The 27338-nt window shown below is 46.4% G+C and overlaps 1 protein-coding gene across 2 annotated transcripts in view; it reads left to right on the top strand.

The window, feature by feature from the left end:
- Nucleotides 1-27338, top strand: part of RGL1 (ral guanine nucleotide dissociation stimulator like 1) — a 104981-nt gene that overhangs the window by 40432 nt on the left and 37211 nt on the right. For both annotated transcript variants that reach the window (XM_080917862.1, XM_080917861.1), the window contains exons 4-5: nt 10159-10236; nt 24819-25003. In XM_080917862.1, coding sequence (XP_080773988.1) covers nt 10159-10236; nt 24819-25003 — 263 coding nt within the window. The remainder of the gene's footprint in view (nt 1-10158; nt 10237-24818; nt 25004-27338) is intronic.

Genomic DNA, 27338 nt, shown 5'->3' with positions numbered 1-27338 from the left:
TCAAGCGTACATTTCACTCTGAGAAGTCTGTGTAAAGCCCCACTCCACCACTTAAAGGAGCAGGGAAGCGGATAACACGGAAGATGCCCAGCCTCAGTTGTAACCAGAGGCCCCTTCAACAAGTGGTCCCCAGTGGGAGCTGAGAGCAGCCCACGGAGGTGCAGAACCTGCGGTTTTCAGACAGTCTGGCTTTCTCTGATAACTAAGTTAGCAAATGTCCACATCGTGCTGAACAGGGGCAGCCATGTCTCCAGAAACCCCCGCCAAGCTGTTCTCGGCCCTCAGGTCAGCATGGAAAGAAAGCATTCCGTTCCCCTCACAGGGCTCCTGGGAAGCTTAAAGGCAGAGGCCACCTAGCAACCCATGCTTTAAGATGTTACTCTGTTTATGTAGAGACAAGAACGAGTTTCTTCCTGTATCTGGTTGCCATGGGTTTTCAGGAACTGTATCTCACACCATTTGTTCATTACAACTCCATTCACAAGTGATCATCCAGCAGCTCCGAAAACAAAAACAAACAAACAAAAAAAGCCAAAACATCCAGTCAAGCAGCAGAGGGATCAAAGCGCGTTACCCCTGTGTGATTCAGACCCTCTCTTCTGGTACGTGTGGTTCCTTCTGTGCTAACTCATGAGGAAAGGGCGGCTGGGAAGCCCTCTTAGTCATCTTCCTGACTGCTTCCTCATTTCATTTTCCCTGGAAATGATATTTCACAAACTTGGGAAATCCACCACAGCAGTACACTCAGCTGCTGTCACTCTGAAGCTATCATCAGCTGCTTAATGCAAAGTGCCCGCACACAATGCATTGTGGGAAAATGGCACAGAGCTTGCCACAGGTCCCATCATCTTAAATATGTGACGTGCGCTGGCAGAAAGGAACTTTCATCAAGCCTATTCACAAAAATATGCATATAATTAAGACCGCTGTGACCCTCATGCCTGTAAGTGCAACGCTTGGGAAGCTGAGGCAGGAGACTCACTGTGAGTTTGAGGTTAGCCTAGGATACAGGGTAGGATCCCATCTCAAAGTCATCTAACCAAGATGTTTTAAATTTACCTGAAAGTGTTTTCCTTAGGCCACAAACGCTTCCTGCTTTAAGATTTTCAGGATATTTTACGGCAAAGCAGCTTCTCTTTCTTTAGTTGTGGGGTTTGTGTTAGGATCGTGCAGTGGCTGAATGAGGCACGGGAATAAAAAATTAGATTATTTCCAGTTTGTGCTCTGCAGTACTTCTAAGTGTCACACAAAGTCTGTGTGACAGATCCTAGTGAGGCTCCAGATGGTTTGGGAAATACCTTCCCAGAGGACAGGGAGCCTCAGTGCCCGCCCCGCTCCTTCTGACGTGAGCAGGTTTGCTCTTCCACGCCTCCCCTGAGATACGCTGGTTTGCTCAGGCAGAAACAACAGGGCTAACCACGCGTGGACCCAAACTGAACCAAAGTAATTGCATTCTCTTTGTAAACTGATTAGCTCAGGTATTCGTTTCAGTGAGAGAAAGCTGACCGACCGGCTGGCTAATACACGCTTCTTCCTGGTTTTAGTCCTCTCAGAATCAGGTTCTATAAGCATGCAGTGATATAATAGCATGTTGGTCCCGGGGTCCTGTGTCTTGTTCCTTAGCCACACAATGGTAACGTAAGGCAACACTTCAGTCACGGGATTCCTGTGCTTTGACTTGATAGTGAAGGGGAAATTTTACAACTGGAGAACGTGACGGGTGTTCCCTTCTCTGTGGCATTTGTGATGATCCGAATTCCCACATTTCCTTTGTGTATCTGCACACCTCTGAGGAATGCTTGTGGCAGGGGTTTGGGAATAGCAGTGTCTAACAAACAAATGTGCTATGACCAGTCTATTGGGGTCATCTGAAGATACTGCTGTGGAAGCCACTCAGCCGGGGGTCTAACCTGCCCATCAAGACAGTAAGAATTAGATATGTTTTTAGTAAAAAAAAGAAAAAAAAAAAAAAAGAAAAGAAAAAGTGCTGCCCTTGGCAGATAAGAAGTAGTAGTAGTAGTACATTTTGTAAAAAGCATGGTATACAAATCCATTCAGTTCACAAACGCCTCCTGAGAAGCAGCTGGCTAAGGGTGTGAGAACCGCATGCAGTATGTCCCAAATCTCACTAAGAAATAAAAGGTTTTCACTTAGTCCTGAAGTGAAACTATGCACTTGCCAAGTAGTCTTCGGTCCCTGCTAGCATGTGTCACCCGGAGAAGACAGGGGGAAGGGCTCTCAGTGGGGAAGCAGTTGGCAGCATTTGGAGGGTCTCAGGCATAACCTTCTTACCTCCAGTCAGGGCATTTTAACCTTCTACTTGTCCTAAGAGTACTAAAGTTCAACTTCCATCCCTGCTGTCCGAAGCTGTTCACAATGATGGCGTTGGTTTTAGTGACTGTCCTCCCAGCCTCCCATGGGGCGTAGTGCAAAGGAGACTCTTAAGCCTTCTTCCTCGATGGTGAGGCCAGGGAGAGGTCATGGCCCGTGGGCTCCTGGGTGTCATTCTGCTGACTAGGTGCAAAAACAGCCAGGAAATTGAAACGTTGCTTTGTTTCTTTGTTTCTTGTTTAAAATACAAACATCCTGGATACCCTGATAAGGATGGCAGTTTCTTAGTGGTGGACATTCCAGTTTTTAAACTGTTTTTTCTAAACAGTAGATACGTTTAAATATCTAGGTCTGAGATTTGATAACTCCTTGGGCAAAGTTAAAGCCTCTGGATGTGCTTTGTCTTAGAAAAAACAAACAAACAAACAAGCAAACAAAAGAGAGATTGGTCCCTTGACTGTGAGAGCTGAGGTTATTCTTAGTAAGTGAAGAGGATCATGGGAAACGGGGCATCAGATGTCTTTTGTATAAAAAAGGTTTTCGCAAATTGAGAACTATTTAGCTCACAGAACTATAGAAGATAAACCTTTGTAACAATTTACGCATCCATCTGTGCAGATGGAGGGAGGAGGTGGGTCCTGGAGGAAGGCTGTGAAGTGGTTTCTCAGAGCACATAGAAAGGAATGTTCCCTGAAGCCCACGCTGGACTTCAGAACAGCGACCTGTCCAACAGTCAGGTTGGGAGCTACCGAACCTGTGGTAGTTTGTTACTGCAGCAATGGCCAAGAAACAAGGACGTCTCGGGAGATTTTCTCCGAACGTCTCATGTTCCTGGACTCAGGGAGGCCAAGGGTCAGACGTGTCTCCTCTGCCATGTGCTCGATCATCTGTGGTCTCGAAGTTCGGAAATCACTGCCAGAAGCCTGAGCCTCAGCAGACAGGCCCCATTACTGTTCCCTCCTGTGACTGTGCCAGTTTCCTTGGGTTAACCGGAAAACTTTAATCTGGTACCCTTTTAGAATTACCTCTAACCATAATAACGTCGGAAACTGGAAGTAAGTTCTCTCCTTGGCTACTTTGATGCGGTAATTCAATTGATTTTTATTTTTACCAAGTGGACCTGCATCCCACTCAGCCGACCGGTGGGAATTGTCAGTGGGACACAGTGAAGTTCTGCTAACACCGGCACTGACGGGGTGCCGTCAAAGGCTTCGCCTCACATTAGAGCCAGACCTTCTCCTCATGAAGTAGGGTTTGTAAGGCCTAAGAGATAAAAATGTTTCCTTAGGCTCAGTCTTTCTGCTTCTTTTCCCCACTTAGCAACAGCCGCAGGATGCATTTACCTTTTTTTTTTTTTTTTAAATTGGAGAAGAATATTGAATTACTTTGAAAGATTCTTTTTTAAAGTATGTATATATTTGGAAGTTAGAAAGCTGACAAGAACTTGAAAGACGATATGAATATTCTGAGTGGTAAGTAGAAAAATTTACATTTAACTCATAATCTAAAGGAGTAGTTTGGCCATTGTCTAACAATTGATAAAGAAGAAAGCAGTTGTTCACAAATCCCTTTAAGAATTTGCTCAGGGTCCCCAGGGATGCCCAGTGGGTCAGAGCACACAAGAGAGAAGGTCCTAAGGGTGAACCCCAAACATCTGCCTAAAACGTCCGAGTGGACACCTCTACCTGTAACCCCAGTGCTGTTGGAGTGCAGAGGCGGGAGAACTGCCTTTGCTGGTGCCGCCTTTCTCCAGACTTCGTGAGACTGCCTGGCTCAGAGTGATAGAGAATAAATGCTCATCCCCACCCCCACAACCCTCCTTCTCTCTGGTGTCTGTATACACACAGGAGTGCATGCACCTGCACACACCAAGCACATACACTACATATATGCACCTCACACACACTTAGACATATACCCTGTCCTACATGAGTCTACTTGCTGACACTGGAATCTTAAAATTTGTTGATAATAATAAACTGACTCAAGGATCCTGGCTTCTGTTTCTCCAAGCAGAGGATGCCTAGAATATGTCCCCCACCCCCACCCCATGACTTACCCTTTCCCCTCCAGTAACCAACTTCACAGTGGGAACTGGACAAAGTGACCATGACCCAGTTCTTTGTCAGACCTGGGAGGTGGGAGTGCCTTCTGTGGAGGGCATTATTCAGGGAGCTTCAAAACAACCCTGTCTGGTCTGTGGGAAGCAGTGCAAAGCCGTCCTACACTTCACGTGAAGCTCCAGACAACTGTTGGCTGCTGCATGCTTCTCCCAGGCCAAGGTTCTGGGTGTTTTTTTTTCATGCCTTACAACTTGAGTTTCTGTGGGTCAGCAAAAGGATGCCCAAGTGTTCTGAAGCTGGGATTCATTCAAAGACTCCCAGAGGGTAAGTCAGCAGCTTCCTGTGTGGTCTCTTCCTTCACTCCCTCCTTCTGTCATTCACTGTTCCCACCCAGTATCCCTCCTTCCTCTGTCCTCTCCAAGCTTTCCTTTGTCCATAGCAGAAGGCAAGCTAATTCTTGATTGTGTTGACTGTCCGCTACACCAGGCCCAGGGCTGCAGTAGGAAGCAAGAGAGGAGTAGAACCCGTCCTGTCCTGTGTGTTTGCCCCAGGCCTCTTCTGTCTGCACTCTTCTTCACTCTCTGCCGAAGTTTTGGTGTGTTAGGTGTGTATGAGCAGGCATACATGCATATTTCAGGGTGTGTGTGTATGTGTGTGCATGGACATGCATGTGTACATCAGGTATGTGTGTGTGCACAGGCATACATGCATATGTCAGGGTGTGTGTATGTGCACAGGCATACATGCATGTGTCAGGGTGTGTGTCTGTGTGTGTGCACGGGCATGCATGTGTACATCAGGTATGTGTGTGTGCACGGTCATACATGCATGTCAGGGTGTGTGTCTGTGTGTGTGCACGGGCATGCATGTGTACATCAGGTGTGTCTGTGTGTGTGCACAGGCATACATGCATATGTCAGGTGTGTGTGTGTGTGTGTGTGTGTGTGTGTGTGTGTGTGTGTGCATGGGCATACATGTGTGTGTCAGGTGTGTGTGTGTAGAGGAGGATGGTAGGTATTCTTCTCTATCTGCCTCATTTCCTTGAGACTGCACCTTTTGTCGAACGTGGAGGTAGCTGCAGTAATCAGTCTTTCCGTCTCCTTCATCCACTGGAGTTTTAATTGTGTGCAGCTATGTCCAGCCTTTTAACATGGCTACTAGAGATTTGAACTGAGGTCACCATGCTCGTTTAGGAAGGTCTTGTACCCCCTGAACCATTTCCTTAGCCCCAGTGATTTATTCTTAAAGTCTAGAACAGTAAGTACCTGGGCACAGTCCTTAATAAACAATCCATATCCAATGATGACTGAGTTCATGGATGAGCGGGCAGGGTCCTGACATGGTAAAATAGACAAGTAGGTAGGGCCTAACAGCATGTGTGGGAGTGCAGTGATTTAGCGCTGGGCCCAGAGGCTGCCGCCATGGTTCAAATCCCCATTCCACCTGCCAGTGATGTCACCCAGGCTTTATTATGTAAGCTTTCTGGGTTACATCTTACCTCTCTGTGAAATTGGAAGAAAGATGCCACCCTGTAGGGTTATTATGGGAATCAAGTGAACAATTCATCAGACACACATTACCTGTTATTATCAGCGGCTCATTTGCCAGCATCAAGTAGGGCTCACAGAGTTCTTTAGGATGACCACATCCTGGTCTGCTTCTGTTGAGACATGGCTGTTGGAGCACAGACATGAGACTGTCCTCTCTATAGAGTGATGGCGCCTGTGGACAACTCAGGACTTCTTTGAACGACCGAAGTCTGGTCATCCCTCACTTCAGGTACATGCAAAGTACTTTGCCCAGATGGGTTTCAGATAAACTCCTTGGAAGTGGCTCTTCCATAGTTAAACATTTTTTTTTCTTTCTCTTACTCAAGTAATTCTATGGCGATGGTAAATAATTGCTTGCAGCTATACTATACAAGGCACGGTAAATCTTTCATTTTGCCTGATGACAACATGAGAAACCCACGTCAGAAGTCATCTGGCAATGTGGTTTCCACTTCAGTTTTATGAAGAAAGGCACTTGCTCCTTGGGAAGCCTAAGGGGGTTGAGCTTTGATCTCCAGCCCTAAGGCTTTGTGGAGATTGGAGATGACATTGTTGACAGGTTTGTCTGGGCTTTTCTGTTGCCATTAGTTAAGCGCGCACACACACACACACACACACACACACACACACACACACACACACACGTGTATACATTCTGTCTACCTCTTTGGAGTAGAAGAAGTGAACTTGGCTTTGATTTTTTTTTTTTTTTTTTTTTTTTTTTTTTTTTTTTTTGATGGGAAGCTGTGAGCAGGTTCAGGGAAACATCAAAAGCAGCATTCCTTGTCTGGTAAAACCAACTCTGACAGGAGCATTAAAACGTTCCCCATTCCAAAATGAAATGCATTTTGTTTTTCCCATAGAGCATTACTTCTTCATAATGATAACAAAAGGGCGAGAGCAGACAGTCACCCCTGTCTAGTGCATTCAGTTCTAGAAGGTTCTCCTACCTTTGCCTTTATAACAGTTCATATACCTTTGGGGTTTCACACCAATAATACCAGGATCTCTTTTTTAAAAAATCCTAAAACTTTTTTTAATGTTAATTTTGGATGTTTTAATTAACCACAGTCAAAGCTCAGAATAAACGTTTTTATGCTCCTAAGCCAGTGGTTCTCACCCTGTGAGTCACAACCCCTTCGGCAAACCGTAATGTCCAAAATATTTACATTTAGATTCAGAACAGTAGCTTAACAGTTATGCAGTAGCAATGAAAGTAGTTTTATGGTTGGAGGTCACCACAGCAGAGCGTGAGGAAGGAAGCTGGGAACGACTGTCCTAAGCCCTGAGAGATGAGAGTACCGCCATGGGAAGCTGCTGTGTGAGTGAAGCAGATGATACTTTTGCAGTCTCTGACCCAAGTCTTAGAGCAGTCTGCTGGCGTGTGTGCTGTGGCCTCACTACAGTAATCGCTGCTCCTCACAGATGTCTCTCCCGCATCAGCTGCGTACAGGCATTGTTGTAAGCTCCAAAGACTCACCTAACCTTTATGTTACAGTCAGTACCCAACAGGACAACACTGACCTTATATCGTGTAGAGATACTGAAAGCTGTAGAGAGTAAGGGGGTGAATGGGTTGGTGTTAGAGTTGCGTTGCATTTTAAACAGAATGCCCAGGGAAGGCCTTGCTGATAAGGCAGCACTTCAGCAAAGATCTAAGGGACCCAGGGAACCTGCCAGGGGAAGCTTCAGAAGCAGGAGTCAGCTGTGGGGGTACCGGAGGGGTGATTGACAGGTTGGTGAGGCAGGTAGAGATCATGATCTGGAGTGGGGGAGGGAAAACGCAGACGTTATGGATAGAACGCAGTGAGCAGAAGATTTCATGGTTTGTGAGAGGTGAAACTGGTCTTTTCTCAGACTGGAATCATGGGCGGGATCTGAAGGGACAGAGGCCATGCCCTAACTTCCTTGAACAGAATTGTTGTGATGGCTGCGTAGACACCCAGAGATGAGATTAGTTAAGTGGCTGGTGAGTTGCTCTAACATGAAGAGGGCCACCGTTAGAGGCAGAATAGAAACAGCAGGGTAAGAACTGTTTGGACTGAGGTGTGTAGAAAGTGCAGAGCTTGGCTTTTCCGCATGGGTCGGATGGAGCAAGATTCCAGCACCTGGACCTTGTGCCCTTCCAACCCTGATAACTGACATCTCCTGGAGGCCTCTGAGTTATCTTCAAACCATCAGCTTGGTCCCAGCTGTGGACTGTGGACATACATTCTGGCACTGGAGAGAAGGAATATGACCTTAGCCATTGTTAATGGTAACAGGCTAATTAGTGCACATTGCTCAGTCTTTCTTGGGCACCAGCGGACAGTGCGCGCTGGTATCACATTCTGGGGGAGGTTCTGAGATAGGTGTTGGTGCCACCCAACCTCCACTTCAGCTCCAAAAAGAACCAAAAGAGAGCAGGAGAACAGGAGAAACTAGGCACACACACACACACACACACAAGATCTGGAAGCTTCGACTAAAAACATCTGAGAAGAAAGCTATCAGTAAAATGTGTATCTTTTCCTTGGAGGTGCACTTGATCTTCCTTGTTTATTTCTATCTCTCACTGCTCCAGAAGGAACACCAACAGACAAATTAACATAACAAAACAAAGATCGTGAGCCATATTTAGTAACTGAGGGCTATAGGGAGAGATTGGGAAGCTTGGTGACTTTGCAATGGCCTCCCCTTTCCTGCTCCTCCTGACTCTCCCACTTCAGCAAACCACAAAATCCGCTGTGAGGCAACATGAGGACACAGTTCACTATGATGGTGGCCAAAGGAAAGAGCCAAAAAAACCCCACTTTGTTTATTTACTGGGAGCTTCATTTCCCACCCCTGCCTGACTGCTGTGGGGTTGAGGAAATCTTAATCTAACTGAACTCCTGTCTCAGGAAGAGCAGAGAGGGGCCCTGGGAGCCCCACAGGTGCACAGGGTGGAGAGGCCAGAAGGGTCATGACCATGGAAAATACCGTCGAGAGGCCAACAGACCAATAAAGCTGATGAGTTGGAGAAAGGAGCAGGGTGTGTGTGTGTGTGTGTGTGTGTGTGTGTAGTGCCTAAGGACGCAACCTGGAACTTGTCATGATGGAGTGATTGGAACACCAGATGGACTGACCATCAGTTGTAAAGAATTTATAAATCTTAAGACCAAGGACCCATAGGGTCTTTTAATCCCATTATACAAGACAAAGTGTTCTCTTTAAAATGTAAACCCACCGAATACAGAATTTCTAATATCAAACACCTTGGGACAACAAACAGCTTTTCAAACCCCAGGGACTTTGAATTCTGTCGTCTTAGGAGGAAAAATGCAGAAATAGTCCAGCCCTTTCTAGTTAATGGAGTGTTCCGTAGGACTGAGTGTCAGTTACTAACTAAATACATGTTCTCTTATGTTGCTTGCAGAGCAGGGGATTGAAGCCAGGCCTTGGGCATGCTAGGCAAAGCCCTCTACCACTGAGCCACTTCTGCGGCCCCCAGATACATATTCTCTGCAAAACAAAACATGGCACATTAGTACAGAGTGAATTTTCTCTACATGTAGAGTTGAAATGAGAGCTTATTGTGTTCTTGGGCACTGGTCAACGTATTTAGTAAAAATTTGAGTCGGCAACGAGCAAAATTTTAAATTCTAAGCACTGACTGCTTTCCCCAAAGCAGGAGCCTAGATCTGTTCTCAGCCTGAGTCTCGATCAGCCTGGCTCAGGGCAGGTATGGTCACCAACTGCAGCTGATGTCTGCAGAGGAGACTCTTCTTCAGCCCTTACCTCCATCCCAGCCTGAGAGTCCAAGGTTGTTTCCAGGACCCTCCAACACTGTACTCAAAAGGAGTCTCCTGGCTGCATCACCTTTGTGTGCTTGCTCAGTTGTGTGTTCCTGCCATAGACAGCAGCGTGGAATATAGGCTTGTATGAGAGTTCTTGCTGCCTTCTCTGTAGTGTGTGGTATCTGATTCTCTTGCCAAGATGAAGCTCCGATGTACAGAAGAGATTCCCGGAACTATGGACTATTGTAAGAACATTCTGAAGGAGTGTGATAGTTAGATCCTGACGCTGTTGGGGTGCACTTATCTATCCATCTTGGTTTTTCTTAATGCTGCTCGATTTTTCTGTCATTTCATATATATTTATTTCCTTAATGATTCCTGGTGTGTTGTTTGATGTCTGAAGTTATAGAGAGCAGCCTTATGACTATTTTTGTTTGCCTGTTTTCATCTTTAAAGGTATGGAAACCTGACAGACCCAAACTGTGAAGATGATGGAAGCCAAAGCTCGCCCGAGTCGAAGGCTGTGATCCGGAAGTGAGTGTGCCTTCCTTCCCGTTACCAACTCTCAGTCAGGGCAGGGTTTCGGCCAAGATCAAGCTTGGTGTGTGACCGTGGTGGTGCGTGAGCGTGGTGGTGCGTGACCGTGGTAGTGCGTGACCGTGGTAGTGCCTGACCGTGGTGGTGCCTGACCGTGGTGGTGCGTGACCGTGGTGGTGCGTGACCGTGGTGGTGCGTGACCGTGGTAGTGCCTGACCGTGGTGGTGCCTGACCGTGGTGGTGCCTGACCGTGGTGGTGCCTGACCGTGGTGGTGCGTGCCTTCAGTCTCAGCACTTGCAAAACCAAGGCAGCAGAAGTGTGGGTCTGAGAACAGCTGTCACAGAAACAGAGTTTATGTTTATGCTGCCGTGCCGCCATGATTTCCCATAACACCTTTGCCAGGGCTGGAGGGAGGGTTTAGCAGTTAAGAATGCTTGATATTTTTACAGAGGACTGAGGTTCAGTTCCCAGCATGCACATGGTGGCTCACAACCATCTGTAACTCTAGTTCCTGGGGATCCCATTCCCTCTTCTGACTTCTGAGAACACCTGGTATACATGTGGTGCACAGACAAAACATTCATTCAAATAAAATAAATATATCTATACATTTTAAAATTACCTATAGCCCATTCTTTCAAGAAAGTTATCTAACAATATTCACTCAATTCCCCAGCTTTGGGCATCTCTGGCTCACCAGCTGCTATAAACAAGGAGTAGATGTTACCAGGCTGCATGGAAGCCACTGAGAACAGCACAGCAGCCTAGGTGACCAGGCTGGCTGTGGTTTTCTGGGGGCAGAGGCCAGGGTGCAGGAAGCCTGGTTAGCACCTTCACAAGAGTCCCGGCAATGCGTGATGGGAGTTTGGACTAAGGCAAGGGCTAGTGCAGATACTGAAACAGATAGCTTATCTGGAAGACCAAAAGTAGGGTTAGGACACTGCCAAGGGCTGTAATAGAACCCCAGCTTTCTGAGGCAGGACCGAGAATGGGGATCAAGTTTGGTGGGCGTGTCTATCAGCAAGTGAGTAGTGGATGCTAATTTGAGGTAGTCAGTGAGTCTGGTCTCAGTCAGCTGTCTGGATAATGGTGTCTTTTCAATAGCCTGGGTGGTATTTAAAGCCACACTACTGCCTCTGCTCTCCTGGGAACTAAATGGGGAGACAGAGGAGCTAAGGCCCAAAGACTGGGTCTGTTTCTCTGTCTTGTTTTGAGTTCATGAAAAGACAAGCACAGCTGTGGGGTGAGCACAGTTGGGGAAGATAGAAGGGGTCGTTGTATCTCAGAAGATGAATGAAGCCAAGTTCCAAATGGGCTACCCACTGTGTCCAACGCTGCCATATGTCAGGTGGAGAGGGCTCTGAGAGGTGACTTCCTGCCCAGCAGTCCTGAGGGTCAGCAGGTGGAGGTGTGGTGAAATGTAGAGACGGAGGATTCAGATCTCATGGCATGCACTCTGGGATTAGGAAGGCTTTTTGGTTTGTTATCAGGTATGATCTGTTTTAATGGGCAGTTGTTTACATTGAGGAGAATGATCTAGATACTGAAGAACTAGCCATAGTGTGGAGATAGAAGCCATTGTGGGGCTGTGTTCTGGAACAGATTGATTGGATGGATATTCTGGGATCCCAATAATCTCTAATGTCAAATACTAATTTGGGGCCAAAAATCAGAGAGTGGAAACATACTTTGACTTTCCTGTTTCGTTTTTAACTCTCCAGAAGATTTCCTGATGATCCCCAGGCCTTAGAGACTATAGGTGTGGAGGTAAGAGATTCCCAAATAGGATATCTACATTTAATTAAAAAAATATATAATTGTATTGCAGAAAACTAGACACACTAATGTACATATTTAAGTCATGGGGAAAATACAATACGAGAAAACCATTCATTATCACTTCAGGAGATGTGCTCTGGGAGCAGTGACATTTGAAAGGCAGTCCAGCCTTAGACAGTAGAACTGGCCAGGCAGAGGGTCCAGCAGAGCCAGCTCAAGGAAATTCAGTGCGTGTGGGGAAGGCGAGTCTGTGGGGCTGAGGTTACACTGTGAACAGCTTCAGTCATTCACAAAAGGCTTGGGTTTTCCCTAGTGAGCTGTGGAAAGGAGGTACCAAGGTTTGTGAAGATGGAAAACATTTTAATATGGGTCACCAGGATGGGAACACCTACAGCTCAGCATCCATGAAGCGCTTTAGAAATGAAGACAGTCTGTTTCTAGGCCAGTCTCTGGTTCTCAATAGGTCACAACCGTTTGGGGTCACACATCAGATGTCCTAGGTCTCAGATGCTTATATTACAGATGGTCTAACTTGACCTAGTGGACTGAGAACCTGCGGCTTCAGACCCTCTAGTGAGTCCTGATCACTTTAGGGTTTGGAAATCACAAGGTTATTAGAGTGTTTAAAATTGTCTTTGTTCATCCATGAAAAATTGCTAAAGTAGGATTTCTGTACTGGTGGGTGTTTGCGGGTGTCCAGGAGAGAGCAGAAGGCTGCAGGGACTGGTGTGCCCAAGTGCTGTGTGTGAGTGGACTCCGTGCAAAGCACATTGACATGCATTCTTGTCAGAAGGCAATCAATCTGGAATTTTACCATTTGATTAGCCACAGAGAGAAGCGAGGAGAGTACAGTCTGAAACATACCCAGAGCCTTTCTGCTTCCCAGAGGGTGTTCTAAGATTAAATAGGTTTGGGGGAAGTAGCAGTTAGGAAAATTGATTGAACCCTGGATGTGAAAAGCCATGTTCATTATTTTAAAGTCTCACTGAAATTCATTGTACACTCGGAACACTGATGTGGGTGAAACTCCAGGCTAAGCTGTTCTAAAGGGCTTTCGAGTTTTAAGCACATGAGACGTTAACAAAGAGCTTCACACAGTACTCCCCTGAGGGGTCCATCATCTGGGGACAATAGTCCTTTCCCAAAGCCTCACAGTGACTTGGTGGAAAGTTCTTGACCCCTTTGCTCAAACTGAGTTGCCTTTTAAAAAGAAATATGCCCGAAGAACGCATTGCACTTTATTTTATAATGGTTGCTCTGTCCCCCAGACTCCGGAATGTTAAAACTTTCTCTCTAGTGACCTCTTTCTTTCTTCTACTTCTTCCCATTTGCTCTCCCTTTATTAATTTGTATTCCATGTCTCCATTATCTGGTGACTATCCCGACAGTGTCCATCTCTACATGACCACTGCCTTGTTTTCCTGAGCAGAAACCAGGGAAGCACCCCCCCCCCGTCTGTGTGTAACACTGCAGATCCCTCAGGGACCCCACACCTCTGGCCCCTGACCCAGAGCAATGAGTATTGGCTTCCTCTTGGCTATGGCTGCATAGAAGCATGGTTTGAGACACTGTTCTCACTGAGCGACTTTAGTCTCTCAGAGGACATTGACTAGCATTCGGAGACACTGGCTGTGCCCAAGTTGGGTGTGTGCTACTGGAATCTAGCATGTAGAGGTCAAGGGTGACAGTAGACATCCTAGAATGTGAAGGACAAGACTTGTCTCTCCCCCCCACCCCCCATTCGGAGATATGACATTAAATAGCACCGGTGCCTTGGTAGGAGACCCCGATACACAGTGTTTGTGCGCCTCCGAGCACACTCTTTTGAAGGGTATTCGTTTGTGTTACTTTTCATAAGCAGGCAGCCACATGGAAGGTGAGGTGCCTGGCTCCTGTGCCCCTCTCTGCCCCTCTGTGTAGACACTTCACATTTCTTGGTTTCAGGGTTTTCATCTGAAAATTGAGCTCTTAGGGCATACAATCCCCAAGTCCTTTTCAATTCAGTGATAGCTAACATAAATGTATTTAGTTTTCCAAAAACAAAACCCAGAAATGCAGTCAACTATACTAGGCTTTTGAGAAATTTCCCTGACTGTTCTCCTCAGAGAAAGCATATATAACAGACTGAATAAAACAGTCAGAAAAAGGAGTCAGGCTCTGATTTGCTTATTGTTGAGTTATGACATCACAGCTGTTTCCTTCGGTCATGAATAAAGAGCCAAGCTAAAACACTGTGTGGCGGCGAGGTAATTCAGGGCGTGGCAAATGCTGGTGTTTTCCTTTGCTGGCATCTGTTCCCTTGTGATTTCAGGTGGGCAGCACATAACAGAAATCCAATGATCCCCCCACCTCAGACAGGAATCCAGTGACCCCCTACCTCAGACAAGAATCCAGTGACCCACCACCTCAGACAGGAATCCAGTGACCCCCCACCTCAGACAGGAATCCAGTGACCCCCCCACCTCAGACAGGAATCCAGTGACCCCCCACCTCAGACAGGAATCCAGTGACCCCCCCACCTCAGACAGAAATCCAGTGACCCCCCACCTCAGACAGGAATCCAGTGACCCCCCACCTCAGACAGGAATCCAGTGACCCCCCACCTCAGACAGGAATCCAGTGACCCCCTACCTTAGACAGGAATCCAGTGACCCCCCCACCTCAGAGAGGAATCCAGTGACCCCCCCACCTCAGACAGGAATCCAGTGACCCCCCACCTCAGACAGGAATCCAGTGACCCCCCACCTCAGACAGGAATCCAGTGACCCCCCCACCTCAGACAGGAATCCAGTGACCCCCCCACCTCAGACAGGAATCCAGTGACCCCCCCACCTCAGACAGGAATCCAGTGACCCCCCACCTCAGACAGGAATCCAGTGACCCCCCCACCTCAGACAGGAATCCAGTGACCCCCCACCTCAGACAGGAATCCAGTGACCCCCCCACCTCAGACAGGAATCCAGTGACCCCCCCACCTCAGACAGGAATCCAGTGACCCCCCCACCTCAGACAGGAATCCAGTACCCCCCACCTCAGACAGGAATCCAGTGACCCCCCCACCTCAGACAGGAATCCAGTGACCCCCCCACCTCAGACAGGAATCCAGTGACCCCCCCACCTCAGACAGGAATCCAGTGACCCCCCCACCTCAGACAGGAATCCAGTGACCCCCCCACCTCAGACAGGAATCCAGTGACCCCCCACCTCAGGGCCGTTGCCTTCAGTTTTGTAGCAGGGCCTGGGAATCACTATTAGGTTCACCCATGAACTCCAAATGGTTTGATTTTTCAGTTTTTGTTGCAAATTGTAGCAGGATCCACATACTTTATATAAGCTTCCATGTACCAAGTTGCCAGTCGTTTCTGATATTTTAAAAATGGATATAATGAAGCTAACAAAGGACTGTAAAGATGAAAAATATGGAAATACAGATGAAATATGGTTTCTTGTGTCTTGAACTGGAATTGCCTGGTGTTCTTTATGTGTTTTTTTAAACAGAAAGTTATCAGGTTGCTCAGGATGGCTCCAAATTTCAGAGTCCCATTCCGGTTCTCAGCAGTTTCCAGAAAGTGTCAGCTGGATCAACCAGAGTGTCTCAAGTTGCTAAGAGTTCTGTATCCACAGCTTCCAGTGTTTAAGACCTTTGCCACACAGTGACTTCTGGTGTGAGGAAGAGAGGACGTGCCCTGCCTTCCACACCCCGCCCCGACTCCTAGAAATGACCATTATTTGGGACTCAGGAAAGCCACTTCCTGTTATGGAGGAAAATGGCCCAGCTCACATCCACTTCACCTGTGCCCTTTCCACCCTTCCACCAACACATTACATGATAAATAAAATGCCGTTCCTCCCAGTAGCAGATTTTGAACCAGAAAGGAAGAAACCTCCCCTAGGACGAATTTATTGTAGCCATTGAACTCAGAAGACATTGTTGGTGTCTTTAATGACCACTATTTTGTCCAGCTGTTGTTTTGTTGTAACACCCCCAGTGGGGTCCCCAAACAGCTATGGTGAAGTCTGTTTGGTTTGAAGGAATGGAGGATAGACATGAAAGACAAGGTCAGCGCCATCAAAGGAGGTCTTGCTTCCTGTCCTGTACCTGGCTGCACCTGACACCCCCAGGGACTCTCCGTCCAGGGCTTCAGCAGGTTGTAGATAGAAGCCCCTGGTTATAAAGCATACTCCCTGCTCAGACCAGGGCACTGGGGAAGGAGTTGGCGAGGTCCTGAAGTTAGAGCTTGGATGAGTGGCTGATACGCGTTTCTAATAATGTTAAAGTTATTGATTGCTTAGTAAGAACAATGCATTGTGGGTGCTTTAAAACTTCTAATGACCTTCCGTATGGTTGCTCCATCTACAAGAGCGGCCTGGGCAGTGGGGGACAAGTCCAGGCTCATAAGTGGACGAGAGAGAGCTTGGAGTTAGCAAGGCTGTGCTCTTTCAGCATGGGGTCCTTTCAGTCTTCCCCCGAGATAAGAAAGAAAATATTTTCAGTGTGGGAATGAAAGACAGATGTGTGAGTAACCTTGAGTCTGGTAACAGGGTCCAGGCGCAGCTCCTCCTGCCCCTCCCATACATAGCTGTTTGTCTCTGTTTGTCTCTGTGCCTTCCTCTGCCTAGTCTTCCTGAGGCAGTTTAACGCCCACCCCCATCTATGCTTCCTTGTGCTTAGATCTTGTTTTTGGCTTTGTTTCCATTTATTTCCTCTGGCTCTATCACAGCCCCTCCTTCCATTCCCACCCCAGCATTTTAATCCTTATGTACCACAAACGTCACAGTGTGACAGCGGAAAGTACCGGAAGCTGAGCAGATGACCCTGACAAGTCCAGATAGTAATGTGTCCGGTCTTCTGGAAAGAGGGGAGGAGAACAGAAAAGAAACTTTGTCCCTTTCTTTGTTCTTTCTCATCACTGAAACCATCTTGCCAACAGCCCCTGTCTGGTTCTGTTCCCCAAGACTCAGGAAAAGCATGCAGTGACTTGGAGAATAAAGTGGAGGGCCCGGTTCTGTCAAGGTCGAGGCAGACAGAGCGTATTACATCCTACTGCTGTGGCTTGGCAGAGGCTCGGCCATGTTCCCCATAACATGTGCTGTGCTCTTAGGTTGCACTTTCTCCAAGTTTGCTCCAGAACGTGATGGAGTTTGTAGAGAATGTCCTAGAAAAAGGAAGCACTCTGTTGTTTTCCCAAAAGTTTCTTTGCCTTTATTTTCTGGCACTGATTAAATACAAACTATCATCTCAAATAGGCTCTGGGGCAGGAAAGACTTACCTTTAAGTGGACAGCGTTGTTCTTTTTGTGTGATGGTGATCTGTTTCCCGTGCTTGGTAAACACACATCAAGGGAGAGATAATATCCCCCCAACCATTGTATTAAACATTAATTCTAGAGTATGTAGTCACCATTGGGATTTTAAGATAATTTGATATACCTACTCATAGTCTCTGGGTTTGTCATATCTGTGTTTGGAGGGCAGCTACTGCGTTGGTGGCCTGTAAGTACTCTCGCTGTATTCCATGAGGCCCAAAGCCTACTGGTGTCTGGGAAGTGTGGACAATTTTCTCATGCTTGCCCCTCTACCAAGGCACCCTGCAAACCAGGTGTTACCAAGTACAACCTGTGTTGGCCAAACAGTCAGTAAGCGTAGTATGTGTCACCTGGGTATAGCATGTGTCACCCAGGCATAGCATGTGTCACTATAATGTGCTCATTCCCTCTTGCTGTACTTTTATTAAACGCTCTTCAAGCCTACAGTGTTGGCTGTCTTACCTTGAGGCCTTTGCTTACAGTGATGCTCCAGTTTCTGTGCTACTGATTCTAACTCCTTGTCCTTAAGATCTCAGCTCCTAGGGAGACCCCTGAAGCCTTGACCAAGTTTCCTGTAAAAATCAGTACTTCTGTGGGTCCTTGGACCCTCTGTTGTGACATTTACCACTTAACTAGTGAGTGGATGCGGAAAACAAAGAGTACTCAGTAATGTTAGTTTAGTTAGTGGCGTAGATTCTCCCTGACGTCTCTCCTGGAAGAAAGAGCCTTAGTCTTGACCTTAGCAGGCTCCACACATGGGCCCATGACCATTGTGTTTCTTTCCAATAGGTTTTTGCAACAGGTGGGAAGGTGATTCTTGCCAAGAATGCCTGAGGTAGAAAACCGTATGCTGGTAATCCCCTCTGCCATCAGACTGGCTGCTGGAGCTGGCCACCCATCTGGCATGTCTACTAGACTCAAACCTCCATTTAGGACAGAGGAGTTCTGCTCTTTGACCCATCAAAGAGTTGCTATGGAAAAGAAGGCTGCACATCAGTGTTTCTCCTTAATACACACTGCCATAGAATTTTAATCTTTCTGTCTGGTTTTGGTACTCCTCCAGTCTACATAGACTTTCTGTCTTCTGGTCAATACTCTAGTTTGATATCTTTGAATTGCTTTGCCTTAGTGTGACCTTTAGTGTGCATATGCATGCATGCATGATTGTATGTGCACACATGGTTCTGTCACATGTGCAGTATTTGTTCAAAGCTGTGACCTTCTTCCAGCAGGTGTGGAGTCACAAATGTTGAGGCACAGTTTGTGTCTGTGATTGGTGGCAAATTCTTTGAGTTGATTTTGCCAAGCCATTTATCCCTCACAGCCCCTTCCTTTGTTGCCGTTGGCAGGTCACTGTGAGCATAACAACAATTATGCCTCTCTTGAGGTGTCTCAGAAACTCCCACTGACTTCAGGCCATTGGAAATCACCACCAATCAGTGTTGGATAGATGCAGGCCGGGGTTTTCTGCCCTTCTCCAGGTGGGGGTCAGTGGGCCAATGTGGACAAACTCCAGGTTGGCAGGTGAACCTGATGGTAAGGAATTAGGTTTTTCTTTCTCTCAGCCCCTTCCTGTTCTGCGCACAGGGGCAAGTGACTTCTCCAGCGGAGTAGGCTCACTTTGCTTGTGCAGTTGTGACTGCAGCCAGTATCTCCCTTCCTGGTAAAGATCCTGATTCTCCCATTTAGTCCTGTAGAGGAGCGCAGCCAAGGCCAGGAGGATGGAAACACTGCTGTCCTCTTTCCTCTGTCATATTTGCGATGTCGCTTTCCTTCTTGGAATCTTAACAGCCTGGCATTTGTATCTGCTGCTTGTTCTATTGAGAATGGAAAGTTTCTTCCCAGGCCTGGCAAACATAAGGCTACTGTGAACTTTGGGCAAGGGTCCAGGCCTTTCCAGAAACCCTTCGTTCCTGGCAAGCTGAGGAACACTGCTGGAAGGAGGGCAAGGGTCTGCTCCTCTGCTTAGGCTGTTTCTCTGATTTCTTCCTTCTCCCCATTTAGTGGGGGGGGGGGGGGTATGAGAAAATGCTTTTTCTGTCTAAGATTGCAATGAATTTTCAAAACCTCCTTAGGTTAAGCCTTGGCAAGGGCACTGTTAGAGCAGATTAGATGAGGAAGTCTCTCTCTCACCACAGTGAGGTAAAAGTGTTAGGTTAGGACAGAATGGACTGGTTCGGACCATGGTCATGCCGGCCATGACTCCTTCATGACTCCAGCTCTGACTTCTGCACGCAGACTGGGGAAGTACTCACGCATGTTCGCAGATACAGACCGAGGCATCCATTTTATAATCGTTTACAAGGACCTGGAAGTTCTTTCGATGTCCGCCTGCTAATGAAGGAGTCCTTGGATTCTTAGGTGTGCCCTTGCAGCAGGACAGGGCAGGAGAGCCTGTAGGATAACTAGAGGCAGTGGCTGGAGAGGTGCCGTAACATGCTGAGAAGTGGGGAAAACGTTGATTTATAGCTGCATATCATGTATACTGAATATGGATAGCCACAGAAAGCCTATGAGTATATACTGTAGAGCGGTAACAAATCATGGGAATGGTTTGGACTGAGTGGGGAGTAGATATATTACTTTTTAGTCTATATGCATTTGTGAGAATTACTATTTTTGGTAAGTGATCATGTTTTTTATTTTAAAGTGTGCAGTAACTATCAGTTAAACAGTTATTGATACAATAATATCACTGAATTGCCTGTAGGTTAAGATTTCTTCTTTCTTAATTCTCTTCTTTCTCTTTTCCTTCCCTTCTCACTTGCCCTCCCCTTTGAATAATGGGACAATGTAACCCAGGCTGACCTAAAACTCACTCTGTAAACCAGACTATCCCAGAACCCAGGCAACCTTCCTGCCTCAGTCTCCAGAAAAATGGGATTGCAGGCTTCAACCTACAGGGGTGGCTTGTAAATTTGGATTTCTATGTGAGCGTCCATTTAGATTACAGAGGCCCTTTGCTTTCACAACAGTTACATCAGAGCTTCCTTTGACTTCTGTAGTGTGGTGTAAGACTGACACCTCTGTCTTATCTGTCTGTCTGCCTGCCTCTCTCTCCTCTCCTCTCTTCAGTGCATGTGTGTTCATTAATATCATTGAAAGGCTGCATTCTCTTTGAAATAGGAAGGGAGTAGTGATTACCCACCTTTATTTTAAGAATTATTTCCTCTATCTGTTTAGTATAGTACTGGAAGTCCTCGACAGAGCAATTAGACAACAAAAGGAAGTCAAAGGGATACAAATTGGAAAGAATGAAGTCAAAATATCACTATTTGCTGATGATATGATAGTATACTTAAGTGACCCCAAAAAATCCTAAACCTAATAGACAACTTCAGCAAAGTGGTTGGATATAAAATTAACTCAAAAAAATCAGTAGCCTTTCTCTACTCAAAGGATAAGAAATTAGGGAATCGACACCCTTCAAAATAGTCACAGAGAATATAAAATACCTTGGTGTGACCCTAACCAAGCAACTGAAAGGTTTTATGACAAGAACTTCAAGTCTCTGAAGAAAGAAATTGAAGAAGGTCTTAGAAGATGGAAAGATCTCCCATGCTCATGGATTGGCAGGATTAATATGGTAAAAGCAATCTACAGATTCAGGGCGAACCCTATCAAAATTCCAATTCAATTCATCATAGAGTTAGAAAGAACAATTTGTAAATTCATATGGAATAACAAAAACCCTGGATATCTAAAACTATCCTCAACAATAAAAGAACTCCTGGGGGAATCACAATCCCTGATGTCAAGCTGTATTACAGACCAATTGTAATAAAAACTGTATGGTATTGGTGCAGAGACAGGAAGGTAGATCAATGGAATAGAATTGAAGACCCAGAAATGAACCCACACACCTATGGTCACTTGATCTTTGACAAAAAAGCTAAAAACATTCAATGGAAAAAGAAAGTGTCTTCAACTGGCAGTCAGCATGCAGAAGAAGGCAAATCGATCCATTCTTATGTCCTTGTACAAAGCTCAAGTCCCTGTGGATCAAAGATCTCCAGATAAAGCCAGATACTTTGAAACTAATTGAAGAGAAAGTGGGGAAAAGCGTAGAGCACATAGGCACAGGGGGAAATATCCTGAACAGAACACAGATGGCTTATGTTCTAAGATCAAGAATCGACAAATGGGACCTCATAAAATTGCAAAGCTTCTGTAAGACAAAGGACACTGTCAATAGGACAAAACAGCAACCAACAGATTGGGAAAAGATCTTTACCAATCCTGCATCTTAATAGAGGGCTAATATCCAATATATACAAAGAACTCAAGAAGTTAGACTCCAGAGAATCAAATAATCCTATTAAAAATGGGGTACAGAGCTAAACAAAGAATTTCCAACTGAGGAATACCAAATGGCCGAGAAGCACCAAAAAAATGCTCAACATCCCTAGTCATCAGGGAAATGCAAATCAAAACTACCCTGAGATTCCACCTCACACCAGTCAGAATGGCTAGGATCAAACCTCAGGTGACAGCAGATACTGACAAGAATGTGGAGAAAGAGGAACACTCCTCCACTGTTGGTGGGATTGCAAGCTGGTACAACCACTCTGGAAATCAGTCTGGAGGTTCCTCAGAAAATTGGACATATTACTACCTGAGGATCCAGCTATAGCACTCCTTGGCATATACTCAAAAGATGATCCAACATATAACAAGGACACATGCTCCACCATGTTCATAGCAGCCTTATTTATAATAGCCAGAAGCTGGAAAGAATCCAGATGTCCTTCAACAGAAGAATGGATACAGAAAATGTAGTACATTTACACAATGGAGCCCTACTCAGGTATTAAGAATAATGACTTCATGAAATTCTTAGGCAAATGGATAGAACTAGAAGCTATCATCCTGAGTAAGGAAGCTCAGTCGTAAAAGAACACACATGGTATGCACTCACTGATAAGTGGATTCTAGCCCCCAAAAGCTTTGAATACCCAAGAAACAATTCACAGACCTTATGAAGCTCAAAGAGAAGGAAGGCCAGAATGCAGATGCCTCAGTCCTCCTTAGAAGAGAGAACAAATCACTCACAACAGGACTTACAGAGACAAATATAGGAGCAGAGATTGAAGAAAAGATCATTCGGAGTCTGCCTCACCTGGGGATCCACCCCATAGACAACCACAGAACCCAGTCACTATTGCTGATGCCAAGAGGTACCTACTGGCAGGAGCCTGATATGGATGCCTCCTCAGAGGCTCTGCCAGAGCCATGCTGGTGTAAATGAGGATGCTCACAGCTCACCATCAGACTGAACATACGGAACTCACTGGAGGAGCTAGAGAAAGGAGTGAAGGAGCTGAAAGGGTTTGCAACCCAATGGAAAGAACAACATTATCAACCAACCAAGCCCTCCAGAGCTCCCAGGGACTAAAACGCCAACCAATGAGTTCACACGGAGAGACCCATGGCCCCAGGTGCATATGCAGCAGAGGACAGCATTCTCTGGCATCAGTGGGAAGAGAGGCCTTTGGTCTAGAAAGACTTTTCCAAGTGTAGGGGAACCCCCAAGGTGCTGAGGTGGGAGAGGGTGATTGGAAAAGGGAGCACCTTCCTGGAAGCAGGGGGAGGGGGAGGGGGATGGGAGTGGGGGGAAGGGGATAACATTTGAAATGTAAATACAGAGAATATTTAATAAAAATGAAAAAAAAAGAGCTCACCCCCCAAAACAAGAATTATAAAAGTGTTCCTTTGTAAGAATCTAGCTTGTATATTTAAATGCAGGTTTTCTGTGTTCTGGCAACCCAACTATGCGCCCATAATATTTCTCTGCTTACCAAAGGAAGGAAAATTACTTACAAATTGTATTGGTTATAAAAATAAACATTTTCATGATAAGTTGATTTTTATTTTGTTTATTCTTTGACAGTTTCATACATGTATACAATGTATCTTTATGAAATTTACCCTTATCTCTTTCCTTTCACCCTTTCCTTTCCCTTCCTTCTCCCTATCCATCCTCCTCTGACCTTGTGTAGTCTCTCTCTCTCTTTAAATATCCTACTAAGTCTAATTGTGGAATTGTGGAATATTAACTGTTGATAAATATTTAAAAGTATGGTATTTAAGTTCAGTAACTGAAAGGCATGAAGGCCCCAAATTGAAAGCTGTTGGCTTCACTGTACTCATGTTTTCAAGTGTTTTTCTTGGTTTGTTTCTGAGTCCGGATCTCACTGTGTCTCTGGCAGCCTTCAGACTGGCTCTGGCCTTGAACTCGGAGATCTGCCTGCCTCTACCTCCGGAGTGCTGGGACTAAAGGCAGGTGTCACACTGCCCAGCTCAGTTTTCAATTTCAATTCAAAGCCCAAGTTACTTTCTTTCAGTTTTCTAGAGGGAAGTATAGCTTTTCTAAATTTGATTTGAAGTTTTAGATTATTGAGTCACTTCTCTTGTTATGGCAGTTTAATGTCGTTCGACTCACATAGATAGTTAAGCCACGTAGATGCCACATAGTCCACAGATTCGAAACAGTGATGTGCACATTAGAGAAACGGTCACCGGGTAAGCATTCCTGCTGTTTGTGCTTGAACTCCAATGGCTGACTTTACTCTTCGTGGACTTTTGCCATCATTGACTGCAGTTCAGATCTTTGGTATGAAAGTACCGCATGAAGCGTGTGCGTGCGTGCGTGTGTGTGTGTGTGTGTGTGTGTGTGTGTGTGTGTGTGTTGGATATGGTCAGAGCCTGCTGACCAGCCAGCCTAGCCTAATGATGACCCCCAAGTCCCAGTGAGAGACCCATCTCAACAAACAAGGTAGATGGCTTCTAAGAAGTAGCATAGGAGGTTGACCTCTGATACACACACAGAACTTCTCCACCCTGTGGTTCCTGACATGGGGGGGGGGGGTAGAGAGTGAGGTGGGGGGGTGTCTCATTGTAATTTGGGAAACAAAGGGATAACTTTATGAGGAAAGCTTGGATCCTTGTGCTGAAGCCCTGGTGATATTTGTAACATTAAACTGAGGTATTTTCCCCCAAATCCAGACACTTCTTAATCCAGATGGATTTCGCCTTAATAGTAGACAGCTATGTCCCAATTATCAATATAGCTAGTTTTAGGTTCCTTTTCTGTGTTATTACATTTGTTCATCTATCTGTGTAAGTCTGAAGGGCTGGCTATGCTACAGCACAGGTCAGAGGACAACTTGTTAGCGCTGTTTTTCTCTTTCGCCATGTGAGGCCCAAGCACCAAACTCAGGTTGTTGGTAGAAAGTGCCTTACTTACTGCGTCATCTTGATAGCCTGGTTTTCTGGTCTTTAATTTGTGCAGATCCTCGATTAGTGGCTTGTGTTTGGATTGTTGGAACTCAGTAAAGCCTCTTCTCACCTTTCCTCTGCCTTGGATGGATTTTTTTCTAACAGCAAAACATTATCAATCCCCCCAAGTCCCCTTCGGCTACCAGCTGAGGTATCCAGGGCCTGTCTGGGGTGCCACAAGCATCGGGTTCAGTGGGTTCTCTGTCTCCCCCCAGTGCCATTGCTTCCATCCTGAGGGCTTGGCTTGACCAGTGTGCGGAAGACTTCCGGGAGCCCCCTGACTTCCCTTGCCTGCAGAAGCTGCTGGAGTATCTCAAACAGATGATGCCTGGCTCCGACCCAGAGAGGAGAGCTCAAAACCTTCTTGAACAGTTTCAAAAGCAGGACGTGGATTCCGACAGTGAGTACTGGTTTGGTCCCAGGGAAACTTCCGCTGGGACTCTGCAATGTGGGGGTTCCCCATTTATTGACTCAGTAAGAAACCCTGGTACCTTTAGAAAATTGGGAGAGGTGTAAAATTATTGAACTGTTAACTTCAGTGCCTTAAGATTTAGAGTGAAAAGAGGGATTTTCAAGACTGGATTTATAATTTTTAAAGATTAAATTGTAAAACCGGTTCAGAAAAGCTAAGTAACTGCCCAGGGTTCCTACTGTTACCACGAACAGAGTTTCCTTGATTGTTTTTTAACTTCCCCTTGTGAATGTGACTTATTCTCTGCCTACCATGTCCTGTCAGATGTAAACCTGGGACAAAAACCAGCCCTGTGTGTCTGACAAGGATCCAGGTCCACTTCCCTCTCACAGAAGCTTGGAGGAGGTGTTTCTCCTCTGCTCCAAAAAGCGTTACAGTCAGGTCCCCCGGCAGCCTGGATTGCTGTCACCTACTGCCTCTAAGGACCAGATCAGAGGAAGCTTCTGAGGCTGTCTTTTCCTATTGAAGGCTGACCTCTAGTTTCCAACGACAAATGCAGGGCCACCACTGCTGGCCGTAGATGTGCCAAGCTCTGAAGAAATGAGTCCAGAGGTTCTGTCAGGCTCAGGCATGATGATATATCCTTTCACTGAGGCTCCGGCTTACAGTCTCCACGGCAGCTGACCCACTTGGAACTTCTGATGGGCGCTTCCTAGAAGTAATGCGTGGTTTCCTCAGTGAGGGAGAGGAAATGGCTCCTAACACAGATAAGAGATGCTACCCCAGAGCCAAAGCAAATACAGTAACTTAAAATTCCGACCCGGTACCTGTTGACTGGTTTGTGTGTACTGGGGACCAGAGAAGGGGAAAGCAATTGCATCATTTGGCTCAGATTGCCAAAGGCTTTGTATCTCAAATGACTTCATCTGCCAGGAATGCTGGAATACGGGGAAGCTCCAGCTCCCTTCAGGGCCTCCTTCCTGCCTGCCCAGCTTTGTGCTGGAATAGAAAATGCTGCTGCTGCTGCTGCTGCTGCTGCTGCTGCTGCTGCTCCTGCACTGGAGCCCAGCTCTCCCCACTGGGGCTGCCCCTGGCCCCATGCCTAATTGGGGAACCAGTGGGACCAGTCATTGGTGTTCTCCAGCTCAGGGACTGAAGGGCAGAGTTCTTTTGGCAGGCAGAGGCAGGGACTAGGGTGGTGCCCTGACTTCACAAAAACCTTAGACAGTAACTAAGAATGAATCTTTTCCTAAGAATGGGCAATTGTTACCAAGAATGCTCCAGACCCTGTTTATGAAGTGCAGGCTCCATTCCTGGAGAGGAGTGTCGGGACTTGGTTACCTTGTGTTCCTCACTGCCCCCCCCCCCCCCGCATGTCACACTAGGGAAAGCAGTGAGCTTTCCTGTATGTCTGCAAAAGCAGAACTGTGCATAGAGATTTTAATATAACTCCATAGAGAATCAGGAGCAGGGAAAGCATATGCCAGGTCTCAGAGAGAAAGGATCATAGTTTTCACACATAGCATCATGCTAGGTGCACGCCAGATTTACAAGTACTGGATGGATGGATGGATGGATAGATGGATAGATGGGTGGGTGGATGGATGGGTGGGTGGGTGGATGGGTGGATGGGTGGGTGGGTGGGTGGATGGATGGGTGGATGGGTGGGTGGGTGGGTGGATGGATGGGTGGGTGGGTGGGTGGGTGGGTAGATGGATGGATGGATGGGTGGGTGGGTGGGTGGATGAATGGGTAGATGGATGGATGAGTGAGCAGTTAGTCCTTACCCTGTATTCTCCTTGACAGAAGCTAGACAGCTTCTGCATTGTTTTAGGGGTATTAGAGTACATTGTAGTCATCAGGAGGAATAGAAGGCTCTTTGAACCTTTGATTGGCACAGCAGATTTCTTCTTCACTGAAAGTGCCGGAGTTGAGTGGAGAAGTAGTGCCATGAGGCTCCACCGTCCTCTATGGGGTGGGGTACTTTTGCTTGTACTAGGGTAGCAGGAATAGTGACTCTCTCCTACCGTTCCCAGATGTAACCTAATCCCATTCATAACAGAACCTTCAGCTCTGAGGCCCAGAGCCAGTCCTGTAATCACAGCCCTGCCACCAGAGTGGGCAGGTAGCACATGGTACTGGATAGGTAAAGGTCTCACTTTGGGTACCCCGTTTCTCATCAGAAGCTTTGAATACGATTTATCAATTCAGTACAGCGACCCCATAAAGAGAAGGAAAAGACTTAAAAACAACCGTGACCATGCTGAGGGAGCAGTAACCCAGAACTGAATTTCCGCCTAGATACGGCTGTGTGTGACTAGGT

The sequence above is a fragment of the Micromys minutus genome (assembly GCF_963924665.1).
Source record: "Micromys minutus genome assembly, chromosome: 6".
Lineage (NCBI taxonomy): Eukaryota > Metazoa > Chordata > Mammalia > Rodentia > Muridae > Micromys > Micromys minutus.
The sequence above is the reverse complement of the archived record's forward strand: the minus strand, read 5'-3'. Positions and strand labels throughout refer to the sequence as shown.